The following is a 13,112-nucleotide window of genomic DNA, read 5'->3' as shown; positions in this document are numbered from 1 at the left end:
TCTGTAGGGTCAGATGATGGTTCTGCCTGGTGTTTCATAGATTCATAGACTTAAAGTCAGAAGGGACCATTATAGTCATCTAGTCTGACCTCTTACACAATCTCACAGAATTTCACCCACCCACTCCTGTAACAAACCCCTAAACTATGCCTGAGTTATTGAAGTCCTCAAATTGTGGTTTAAAGACCTCAAGGTGCAAAGAATCCTCCAGCAAGTGACCTGTGCCCCATGCTGCAGAGGAAGGCGTGTTCTGGGAGAGGAGGTGAGGAAGAGTCTGAAAAGTAATTGGTGGGCACTCTGCTAGCTTGTTAGGAATCCAGACTCAGACAATTTCAGTCCCTCTGCTCCACCCACCCACCCAACGGTAGATTATGAACAGAATACTTGCCCTAGTACATAAGATGCTAGCTCTTCTTTAACTAGCTGACTGTTCAGACTAGAGGATCTTTTTCCAAGAACATCTGGGGAGTCAAAGAGTTCAACTGACAGAACATTATCTTGTGATATACCTTCAAAATAGATCAAGATAAAGCTGAATTTAAAAAATGTCCAGTAACTACAACACTGAGCAAGTTAGTTGTCTGAGTGGTGAGAGAGGGTGTACAGGTGGGTAGGGGCACGTAGAACATTGAAAAATTAAAATCTACCAAGATCTGATCTGCAAAATAAAAAAAAATATATCCAACTTTAACGCAAATTCTTTAGACAATTCCAACTTTACACCCATATCCAGTAAGGATTTTTTTTTGGTTGTTTCTACACCTCAACAACATTATGGCCAAACAGCCAACTATTGCTCAAACTTCCTTTATTAGGCAGTTTCCAAGTTAATTTTTTGGTATTGACTTACATAAGAATTCCCATCTCACATAAATAAAGTTACACTTTAGCAAAAACCAATTATGGGAAAAATCCCACGGAACAGACATGATTTGAAATTCAGCAGCACATAGTATTGGTGTTTCAGAGGAGCTGATCACCCAAACTTCCTACTGTGGATAGTGGAAGCCATGAATACTAAGCATCTCTGAAATCAAACCCTACAAATTAATGCAAACCAGTGTTTACACCAGTTATCACTCACATTGTCCACATGGAACTGAAGGCATAAATGATGATGTAATTTGGCTTTCAAATTCAAATTTCACTATAAAGTTTCATTCCAATTACATTACATTTGGAAACGCTCAGCCAATCACGTTACTTACTGCAAATATGAATGTACTTTGGTAAAAGTGCAGACGTATCAGCAAACTTGAGGGGGAGTAATCATAACAGAGTGGATTTATCTCATTTAACACATGAAAGTATTTACTTTATTTGATATGTGATCTGAATATGCACAATTATTTTTAATTATTTAACAGTATTAATTATGTAATAGACACACTACTGATAACTTACTAATGACTGAGCACAGCATAAATTTTTCGTGAGTCATTTCTTCAAATCTTTCCTTTGCTTCTCTACTCCACTCATTTCCTCCTTTATAGGGTTCAATATGAGCCAGCTTGCTCCTGATGGCCTAAGTAATAAATCAAATTAGATACCTGTTGTCATACATCCACAGTATCCATTTAGGGCCAAATCCTTTTCATAAAAGTGACCGGGAAGGCATAAGGAATCCACTTACTGTCTAGTGTAGACTAAACTATCATGGGTTTCAGTGCAAGGAGAGAGGCTGCCACAGGTGGGTAAAAAAATAGGCACACCTTTCACCTCACTGTGTTGATTTAAATAGAATTAGTGGACTTACTGAGTCAGAGTCATGGCAAAACACTAACAAATTAGCCATTCTTTGGATTTTTGAGTACAGAGTGGCCACTGCTAGGTCCAAGAGTGTGCCATACCAGTGTTAGCAAGGCCACGCTAGGGTAACCATGACCTTGTCCCTGTTCCTCTTGATCTTTGACAGGGCTCTGCTGATAAGAGGGTGTAGTAAGAAGAGAGCCTGAAACGTAAGTCCATGTAAGCAGGCTCTGCTCACATAATCTGGCAAGAACAGGGCTGATATTGCAGAAACATATTCCTAAGAGATGCGGGGCACAAAGCTCTCACACAAGAACATTCCAGGAGGGTGGCACCAGAACACCTCGATACCAGTACATCCCCAAAGATAAAAGGAACATGTTGGCCCATCTTAAGGATAAGGTCAGGATGACAGCATGATGAATAGAAATGTTTTGATCAAACCAACATGTACAAGGCAATGGGTGGCAGTCTGATACGTCAGGGGCAATACGTAATTTGTTTGTATCTCTGTATCAAGATGTATCTCAGAGAGTGTGTCTTTGGCCAGCCTAAGTAATAGTGGAAAGTCCCACCACTGACTGAGCTGCATCCACTGTATCGCGCATACATGTCTTAGTATCCTCGTGGAGTTCACCAGGTGCTATTACCATGCTTTGTCAACAATAAACCTGGCCAGGTGCCTTCTCATCTTAACAGATTTTGTGGTCGTTGTGCAGTTTGCTTGAGGTCTGCTGTGCCAGCTATCTACGCAGAGCTGGAACAGCACACAGGGAGAACACACACAGCCAAACATCTGATGATAGAGGGATTGGCAGGAAAGCATACAGTAGATCCTCTGCCCACAACAGGAGAAACACATCTGAAAAGGCACTCTCACCTAGACCCTGTAGAGAGCAGAAGTGCTGACATTTCTTGTCCTGTTTGGTGGCAAACAGGTCCACTTGGGGAGCTCCCCATTTGTGGAAGATCATCCAGGAGACCTTGAGATGGAGCATCCACACATGGTGAGAGCAAAAGGACTTGCTGAGGTGGTCCGCCAGTGTGCTGTGAACGCCAGGGAGATGCGCTGCCTTCATGTGGATTCTGTGCTGGATACAGAAATCCCATAGACGGATAGCTTCCTGACAAAGAGCCGATAACTGCGAGCTCCCTTGTCCACACAGATCATGGAGGTTGTGTTGTCTGTCAGGACTCACAGCGCTTGACCCGACAACTGGGGGTGAGCTCTTTGGCATTTATATGCAGTGGGTTCACATTGTCCCAAGATGTGCACCCCATCTGAGGTCTGAGGCATCCGATAGCAGCAAGACCTCGGGACGAGGATTTGCAAATGGCACTCCTGCCATCACCCCCTTTGGGTTGGGCCACCACTTTAGGGAGGTGAATACGCTGCATGGGATCACAACAAACTTGTCCAGGTGATAGCTGGACCAGGAGTAAGCCTTTGCCAGCCACAGCTGGAGGGGCCACATTTTGAGCCTTGGTTGGTGGACTACATAGGTGCATGCTGCCATGAGGCCTAGAAGCCTGATACAGACTCTGCCTGTGGTGATCTGGTGCATGAAGAGGTGGGTAATTAGCTTTGACACAGAATCAGACCTGTCCTGTGGCAGAAACACCTTGGTGTTAGAGTCTAGCACTGCGTGGATGAACTCTATCCTCTGGACTGGGACGAACGTGGACTTTTGATCGTTTATCAACAGGTCCAGAGCTTAGCATGAGTCCTGCAGCACTTTGACACTGCGCTGGACTTGGAGCGGCCCTTGACGAGCCAGTTGTTGAGGTACAAGTAGATCGGGATACCCCGACATCTGATGTAAGTGGCCACTACGAACCGTAGTTATTGAGGTCCAAGCGGGGAGGAAAAAAGAAAGGTGGTTGGCAAAACAAAGACGGGGAGGATCCAGTTCGCAGACTGGGATGTCGCCTTTCGGCGCACCCTCAAAATGACCGCTTGTTCCCTCGAGGGAAGCAGGATGAACCTGACTGCAAGGCTGAGCCAGATTGGTGGCCCTGTTGGCATGTGTAGCCCTAGTCCTTCTTAAGATAGGGCTCCGATCTCACCTGACTGGCAGGTCTATGAGGTTGCGGCGGCTTGAATCTCTTTCTAACTGGCGCTGGCATACAGAGGCTAAGGGACCAAAGGGTAGCTCATGTAATTTTGTGTCTGTCTGTTTGCTCCACAAACAGGGCCAGGCCGTCAAAGGGGAGGTCCTGTAGTGAGAACTGGAGTTCTGTGGCCAGCCCAGAACACAACAGCCACAATGCCCACTTCACCACCACCACCGTTGCCATGAACTTCGTGGGTGAGTCCGATGCATCTGATGCAGCCTGGAGGAAGGCCCTTGCCACAATTTTCCTCTCCTCAAGGATAGCCAGGAACTCCATCTTGGACTCCTTGGGCAGCACATATGCGAACTTGGTGATAGACTGCCAAACATTAAAATCATATCTGCCTAGGAGGGCCTGGTCGTTAGCCACTCTGACCTGGAGGCTGACAGATGAATAAACCTTCCTCCCAAACAAATCAAGCCTCTTGCCATCTTTATTCTTGGGAGTAGGGTTGGGTTGTCCCTGCCTGTCTCTCTTGTTGACCACAGATACCATACGGGAGTTTGGGGCAGGGTTAGTGTACAAATATTCAGGCCCCGTAGCAGGGATATAGTACTTCCTCTCTGCCTGCTTGGAAATGGGTAGGAGGGAGGAAGGGGTTTGCCAGAGGGCTTTGACCAGCTTTACCACCCCTCATGTACAGGAAGTGCCACAGGGCTACTGTGGACAGGATGTTGAACAGGCCATTGGAGGTTCCGCTAACTCCTCCGCCTGTAAGCCAGGCTGGCTACCACTCTCTTAAACAGCTCCTGCTGTGCCAGAGCTTCATCCAGAGACATCAACTGGGATGGTCCTGCCACTGCCTCATCGAGCAAGGATGAGGAGGAGGCGGGGGGAAGGGTGGGTGCAACTTCCACTTCTGGATTAGTCTTCTCCCCAGTAGAAGGCTCCTGGGCACCGCACTCTGGCCCCATGTCCAATGCTGGGGGAGAGTGGGAGATGGTCACTGATTTCCTGTCTGACGCGCCTGACACAGAGCACTGGACAACCATGCGGTACGCCCATGGGTTCCAGAACTGCCATGGTGGGGGCCAAGCACTGGCTGGCAATACAAGAGCAGCTTCTCCGTGCTTGGCTGAGAGCGACTGTCTCAAAGGGCCTGGGGCCTCTTCCTCTTCGGCCGAAGAGGGTGAGCGATGCCTCAGAGACCACTGTGCTGCTATGAGGCTTCGCAGTCGTCCTTCTGCTGGCTTCCATGCCACTCACTACAAGAGAACTGGTACCGGGTCTCAGAGACTTGACGACAGCTGCTCGGAGGCAGGTGGTGGAGCTCGGCAGATCAACAGCGGGTATTTGGCAATCGACGCCTATAGCTCCTCGAGCAGTACTGAAGATCTGGCAATTGGGAACATGATGGCAATGAGCAACCTTTAGACAAAGTCGATTGGTACTGCAGACCCTGCGATGTCCCCCTTGATACCAGGGATCTGCTGTGTTCTAGCTCCTGTGCCCTGGGGAGCGAAGTCTTCTGTCTGGAAACTGGTGCGCCTCAGTCCCGTGCCGGCTCTTGGGCGAGTGGTGCCACCCCACAGGGGACTGGTAACGTGAGTCCTCCCACAAGTAATGCTGGGATCTCCGGTCAGTCTGGGCAGTTCAGAAGCACATCCCCGGGGACTGACACTTTGACATTGATCACCTCAGTGCTAGGGACCAATGCCACACTAATGGGGACTGCACTGCCTTCCCCTTAGAGACAACCATGCTAGAGTGAAGTGTTGGTGGCACCCACAAAGACAATGTCTTTGGCTGCCTGGAAGGCCTCCAAGGTGTATAGAGCTTCCAAGAGCTGAAGACCTCTTTCACTAGATGGAGTGGGCCATGGGTCCATAGGAGGTCTGGCTGGGGATGCCCATCCCTCAGGGTCTATGCTCCTCCGCAGCCTTTGCCCTCACCCCACATGGAGCTGGGGAGCGCCCTCTGTCCTGGTGCTTTTTAGGCCTCTTCACCAGTACTGGGACTGGCGCTGGGAACGTGGTGCCAAAGGCACAGTTCGCACCAATGCACTCGGTGACTTCGGTGGCTCTGAGACCAGCTCAAGGGCCAACTTCATGAGGAGTACTCTCAACCTTATGTCCCACTCCTTTTTGGTTCTTGGCTTGAAGCTCTTGCAGATTCAACACTTGTCACTGTTGTGGGCTTCACTCACACACTTCAAGCAGTTTTGATGTGAGTCGCTAATCAGCATGGGCTTTGGACAGCGCTCTCACAGCTCAAAGCCCAGGGAACAGGGCATGCCCCACCCATGGGCAAAGTCCCAGCAGGGGACTATCTAAGTTAACAACAACAACAACAACAACAACAACAACAACAACAACAACAACAACAACAACTAAAACACAAAAGATCCACTTAAGTAACTATTTACACACGACACAGAAGAAAACCACTGGGTAACGCAACACCTGCTGAGGCAAGGAGCAGTTCCAGCACTGTCACTGGCGGTAAGAAGGAACTGAGGGAGGGGGGAGCTCGTGGCACCCCTTATAATGCAGCATATGTACACTCCTCCAGAGGGTGCCAGAGCCGGTCCCCTACGGATAAACCTCCAGTACCGGTGCATGTAGCAAGCATACACACCTACAATGGAATGGACATGAGCAAACACTTGAACAGGTTTTGGGTTTTTTTACATTCTTAGAATCCAAGTCAGTCAGTCATGGACAGACATCCCGGGCTGGCAGGGTGGCCACGACAGCTGTTGCTCTTGACCCTAGCTCACTTCTTTGGTCTGGGACATCACCTGGCTAATCTGGGCAGATTCCCACCTCTCTCACCAGTCCTGGGCATATCTGGCTAGGCTGGCCAGTCTCATCTTGTCAAGCTGGAACAGTAGGTCTCAGGCTCATGTCAAAAGCAAAGAGAGGACAGATGAAAGATAGTGAGGAAAGGAACACAAGGAAAGGAAAGACAAAGCAGGGTCTCATAAGTCTCACTCTGGAGTCCTCACTGGTCCAGCAGTAACAGTCATGTTTCCCAACTGATGCATTGAGATCTAAGTGTCATGATGAATGAGGATTACCAGTGAAGGACTAAGTCTCTGCAGTGAAGCAGAGGCTATTGGCCTTTCCTGAGGGAATAAAGGAGTCAATTACACCATTTTGATCCCCAAAGTCTTTCCTTTTAAGGATCTCAAAAGCAGCAATGAGCAAAATAGCTCCCTTCATTTTTTTGGTTCACCAATTAAGCCTAATTTCTGACACACCAATTTTGTTCCATTAATTTCCCGATTCCATTCTCCTCTTGTTTACAAGCAACCTTCACAGTTCCATAGTTATACCAGTAGCTCTTTTTGTATGTACTAATCCAGCCTGTCTTTCATTTGTACCGTTTTCTATCAACAGTTATGGTTCTAGGTTATTGTAACATTTTAATAAACTTTCAGCCACTTTACAGCAATTAAGCTCACAACTGGGGTAGGCTCTCTAGACCTCAAAATATTGCAATAGCCCCCACCCTGCTGAGCTGGCATGGAGAACAAAAAAATCTGTTAGATAAAAGGATTGCAAAAAGAGGATCCAAAACCAAATTGTGCCTCAAAATGAAAAGCTGATTTCCTAAGCACTTCTTCCTTACCTAAATTCTCATCTACAGGGTAATATGCATATCTAAATACTACTTTCCGGGAGTCTTGAGTATTTCTGCAACACTTTATTGCAAGAGATTTTTCTTTTTATGTACTTTATTGAAGTCTATTATTTCCCTATTGAGTACCTGGTGATTGTGATTATCTTGGGATCCTCAATGGCTTTATCTTGTGTTAGTTATTGCTATTATCACAGGTTTAGTCTAGGAAATACATCGTGAGAGGCAATGAAAGCTTGTTTATATACATATAAACCTTCTATGGGTGTACAATACATGAGTTTGTTCAGTTTCTTTTGGATGAAACAGCCTCAAAAAGTCAGAAGAACAAAGACATCTTTTCTTATAAACAACAAAATTAAGTTCTATGCAGTTTTTCAGACTGATCCAAAACTATACATCATAAGCATCAACACTGCAAGATGTAACCAAAGATCTTACTGTTCTTTAAGTTCAATGAATAAGTAAACATAAAACTAAACAGGATAACATTGAGGAAAATCACGACTCAGGGCTGATTAAATTATGATAATTCTTGCCAGAGGCAATTCCCTTTGACAGTGATTTTAATAGCAAGACATGACTGACTTAACAGTGATTAAACAGTCTGGGGGGAAAAACAAAGATATTAATATTTCTTCTTGAAAATGAATTCAAAATGTAATGAAAAATGGTCTTTTGACCTTTTGAGGATGAATTTAGATGTTTTATATGTATATAAACGAGCTTTCATTGCCTCCCACAATGGATCTCCTACAGGGAAAGGATATAACCCCTGTAATAAACCTATGATAATAGTAATAACTAAAAAACGATAAAGCCATTGACGATTCCATGGTAATCACGATTACCAGGCAGTTAATATGAAAATCATCAACTTCAATAAAAGTACATAGAGAAAAATTTGTTTCAATTAAGCACTACAGAAATATTCAGACTCCTGGAAAGTAGTGACACGATGTCTCTCCAGGCTGGACTTAGGTGCTGGGAGGGGAGGGGCTAGGAGAAATACGTGATCACTTAATTAAAGATTGTATCAATGCGCACACACAAATGAGCCAAATTAAGGTTGCACTGGCAACCTTAATTCTGGCATTTCCTAATTTTTTAATGATTGCCTTGGCAACCTTGTGTTTTTATTTTTTGTATGCAATTTATGTTTTTTTAAACTTAAAATTGAAAAAAACACCCACAAAAGTTTAATCATATGGACCATACTGACTCCCCAGATGGGCCACCAGCCCGACCTTTAGATCCCACAATTCTTGAACATTTGAACTAGTGGAGTAGCAGATAGCAGTAGAAGGCTGTTATCTTCTGCACAGACCTGCCACTTGAGGGGGATGGAGAGAGAGAGAGAGAGAGAGAGAGAGAGAGAGAGAGAGAGAGAGTTTGCCAGTGGGTTTCACAGCTATTTCTAGACAGCAGAGGAATGCAGAGACTCAGGAATAATGAGTTCAATTCCAGATTTGGTGGGAGAATGTGCTCTAGTGATTATAGAACCCTTTCCCCTTTTACTCTGCAGACTCTTGCATCAGAGAACTTAGCTGCCAAACTCTATCAAGTCTCTACTGAGAATAAGTGCCCTGAAATTTTTCAGAGTCTTACGACTAAGCCAGATTTGGGCAAACTATCACAACTGTAAAAGGCATGCTAATACTTTAGACATTCCAGAAATTTCAAGTCCTTGTTCCAAAGCTTGGAGGCACTAGAGCATCTCAACAAAAGGGACACAAGAATATTTGGTTCCAAGCAAAACATTTTCCCCAACTTCATTCTCAGAAACAAATCATTTTAGCTGAAATAACCCCCTAAAAGTTTTGCCTAAAAGTTTGGCAAAGGTATAGGACCCTGTTTTCAGTTGGTTGTAACAAAGTGTTGGGAAAGCTTAAAAATAAGAGTTGTTACCTGTGCACCCTATAATGATTTAAGAGACAAACATGAAAAAAAAAATCACATTTCTGTCTGAAAACTATTGTACTTATAACTATAAGCAACACTCAAAATTACTATAATTAAAAGTTAGAACATTCCCATCTTCTTCCAGTTTTATTCACATTTATGTATTTGACAACACTTTGTGTATTGTCAGTTTTGCTGTTCCCCTGCATTGTCAATTTCTCCCTTGCTGAAAAGACCCTTATAAACATCAGAGAGCATAAAAACCCTTAAAAACAATTTCCCCCACCAAAATTTAGGACATATATTTAAAGAGTGCTTCAGCAGATATGGGATAATTTTCTGAAACTACTGAAAGTAAACAAAATTGAGCCGACTGTTGCTGTAGAACAAGTGAGGGTCTTTGAAAATTGACTTGGATATTAAAACATCTGAATTAATTTTAAGGCTAGTGACACAAAAAACAAATGTAAGTGCAACCTTTTCATCTCACTTGTATTCAAAGCATTTTTAAATGCTACATTATAGTGCATTTAAATTAAAAAAAACCCCTAAGATTTCTGACTTCAATAATTTGGTCTTTACTTACATTAATATCATAACAAAGGAAATCCTTCAGATTCTACTAAATTTTAAGCTTTTCAATTCAGACAAATAATAAAAAAAACTTGCCTTTTCTGGAGGGCTCAAAAACTCATCTTTAATTTTACGCATGTCTTTAAGAGTTATTTTGGCAGTGTTGCCAAAGTCAACGTATTTAACTTCAACTTCTTGATGCCCTGGCAGTCCTTCAGAAAACATTACAATATCAGGTAAACAAATCAGAAGTTATTAACACTTGTAACTACTATCAAGTATATACGAAATATCAATGGTCAGAACTTCAAAGACGGATGTACTCATATATTTTGTGTGCGCATAAAGTACCACATTCTGAAACAGTTTAGATCCCGAATCAGCAAAGCTGCTACAGCCTTTAACAGCTAGCCAAAATTCCCGCAAATCAAGGAAAATCACTGGGTAATGTGTTAATAGTTGGTCCTAATGCCAGACTCTTATATTTCTTATGTATGGGGTAGGCCAGGCATGTGGCTGAAAAACACTGCTTAGATAATTTCTAGCTAGCACATGGCCCTTTGGGGATCATATCAGTGCCTAGCACAGTGGGGGCCTGGTTCATGACTAGATCTCCTAGGTGCTATGGTAATACAAATAAATAAATAGTATCTGAAATGTAATTCAGATCAGCCTCAAACAATGACAGTGGGACAAACTGGACACCAGCTGTTTCCAGTATCAGAGCACTGCAACCATAGTTTTTTTGTGCCTCTTCTATATCTGCTACACCCAGAGACGGGCAGAAGATTGGGCTCTGTATACAATGACAATTATGATTATGTTTGTTATTGAAATTCTACTGTATATGTGTATAAATGTTTTTGTTCCATACACAATACCTTATAATATGTAAAACAAATTATTGATAGCAAATTAGCAAAACAAAAGTAATATCTAACATATTTTATAAGGTTATAAAGTTGACTATTAGTATTGGTCTTTATTACTACCTTTTGCAGCAATAAAAATAACTATTACTTATTATTCAAGTTCTGATCAAATGCCGTTTCCAATTATTTGACTGAACACCACAATTAGATAATGAGTAACTAACATACTTACCAGTAACTTTTGCTCTGTACCAAACTCCATCTTCAAATTTCGCTATACAGGTTTGGCCTTGAACAGGACAGAGAATTTCCAGATTTTCTCCATCATCATTTTTATATACTTCCTCAATTTTCTTCAGGAGAACTAAAAAGTCCAGACTTTCTATCTAAAATAATGAAACAACCAAACAAAAAACCAATACTACAGTAATTTACTCATCAGAATAAGCCAGACATTCAGAATGTTTTGGGACTTGCGGCAATCCCAAAAAAGAGTTTGAGCTCAAAGGCCACAAAAGGCAATGACTGTCATAAAAGGTGCAAGTGTAACAACCAATGTTTAAGTTTTTGAATACTGCCCTGTTTAAATCTACTATCAAAGGAGATTTTGTAGGCCATTCTCTAATACCACCCTTTGTGTGGTGCACTTAATTGATGTGGACACAGAAACAGAAAGACATACCATAGTATGGTTAAATAGAGACCAAAACTTTATTAAAACAATTAACCAATAGAGATATATCACTTTAAGCTAATTAGCATGGACGTTACAGTGAGAATTTCATCTAGGAACCAATGGCCGTGGGCTCTACAAACCTACAAGTGGGTATGAGGTTAATGCTCTCTCTGCTTCCTCAGGCCCACCCAAGGATTCTGGCTGGAAGCCAGAGTCCTAAATTGTACTCCTCCACGTAGGGGATAGCAAAGATGAAGGGAGCCACACACCATGCCATTATACTCCCTTACTATGCAGTTGTAACCCAGTGGGCTCAAGAGCACAAGGACCTCACATTGGACTCTTTCTAAACTCACCAAAGTTTCGACAAATGTCATTTAAACCTTAAGACGAGACCTCTAAGATGCCAGATGAAAGGTGAAAAATCCCAAACAGCAGTTTGCCAATTTTGCCATAAAGGAAAAATCTCTTCCAGACCTCAAACAAAATTTGGTGATCAGCTTAGTTTCTTGGATTGTAAGAGATCTAGCTCATTAGACAAGGGTGGGAAAAGTGGGACTGGAACAGAGACCAAAATGGCTACTCACCAGCAGCAAACAGAAGCACCCCCCTCAAGAAGGCAAGAGCCAACCAGTCAGCCCATCATAAACCCTGCTGTCCAGTGGCAGCAGGAGTGCATGGAATATCCTCCAACCAGATGTGAAATATCCACCCTCCTGCCCCATGCTGTGGGGAAGAGAGGGAATGAGAAAGCAACACCACCTCCCCACTCTCTCATGCACACATATACAGGCCATGGGGGAGAGGGAGGAGAAGAGAGTGAGCCAGGAGAAGCATGTACAGCATTGCCTCAGCAGCTCCTGCTTCAGATCCCCCTATCCCCCACTTGGGTGGGAGGGAAGGAGAGGACGGGTGACTCCACAGCTCCCTGATCCATCAAAGAGACACCCTGGCTAGCAGGATGAACTGTTTATGAACTTGGTACGGTGCCACAATGAATATCTCATTTCCCCCCTTTATTATAATATTATTTAGGCTCAGAATCCCATTGTGCTAGACACTATACGTATACCTAGAAAATTTCTGTATTATAGGTGGGGATAAGAAAACTGACTAGAACTTTATTTTTTCAGGGGGAGGGGGTAGCAACTGATTTTTAAAAGTCTAATATCGTGCTAGGCGGCTTAATGTTTTATTATTTGATTATTTAAAGCCCAGAAATTTTAATCAATATTTTAAGTAAATATACAATATTTCTAAATACTTACCAACTGAATATAGAAATCACTAGGACTATTGATGTGAGAAACGACAATGGAGACTTCCGTCATTTCTTGTGGCAATGTGGGCGGACAATATTGCAATGCCATATTATCTTCTGGTTGACTAGGAAGCTGTGATCGAAACCTAATGAGAATAATGGTTGTGAATCAACTATGTCAAAGCCAGTTGTGGATGAACGGCATCTTCGTGTGAAATTTTCTATGAAAGGCCTAATAGACCTTTTATTAAAAAACTCAGTAATCATCTGGATTGGCTAATAATTTCATGGGTTTTTAGCTGTTACAATACTGCCTGATATGAACCGCTCTTGAACTTTGCTGTTTGTAGTGCTGTGCAGCCAATTTCCTCTTTTCCAGTAA

The 13,112-nt window shown here is 43.3% G+C and overlaps 1 protein-coding gene across 1 annotated transcript in view; it reads right to left on the bottom strand.

Annotated features, from left to right (window-relative positions):
• Positions 1 to 13,112, bottom strand: part of RNF17 (ring finger protein 17) — a 215,496-nt gene that overhangs the window by 93,164 nt on the left and 109,220 nt on the right. The window contains exons 19-23 of the mRNA XM_030561299.1: positions 12,738 to 12,876; positions 11,026 to 11,179; positions 10,018 to 10,133; positions 1,405 to 1,525; positions 389 to 509 (exon numbers count right to left, since the gene is read on the bottom strand). Of these exons, the coding sequence (XP_030417159.1) occupies positions 389 to 509; positions 1,405 to 1,525; positions 10,018 to 10,133; positions 11,026 to 11,179; positions 12,738 to 12,876 (651 nt within the window). The remainder of the gene's footprint in view (positions 1 to 388; positions 510 to 1,404; positions 1,526 to 10,017; positions 10,134 to 11,025; positions 11,180 to 12,737; positions 12,877 to 13,112) is intronic.

Source organism: Gopherus evgoodei, chromosome 1 (assembly GCF_007399415.2).
Source record: "Gopherus evgoodei ecotype Sinaloan lineage chromosome 1, rGopEvg1_v1.p, whole genome shotgun sequence".
Classification (NCBI taxonomy): domain Eukaryota; kingdom Metazoa; phylum Chordata; order Testudines; family Testudinidae; genus Gopherus; species Gopherus evgoodei.
Note: the sequence above shows the minus strand (reverse complement) of the source record. Positions and strands in the feature narration are given on the sequence as shown.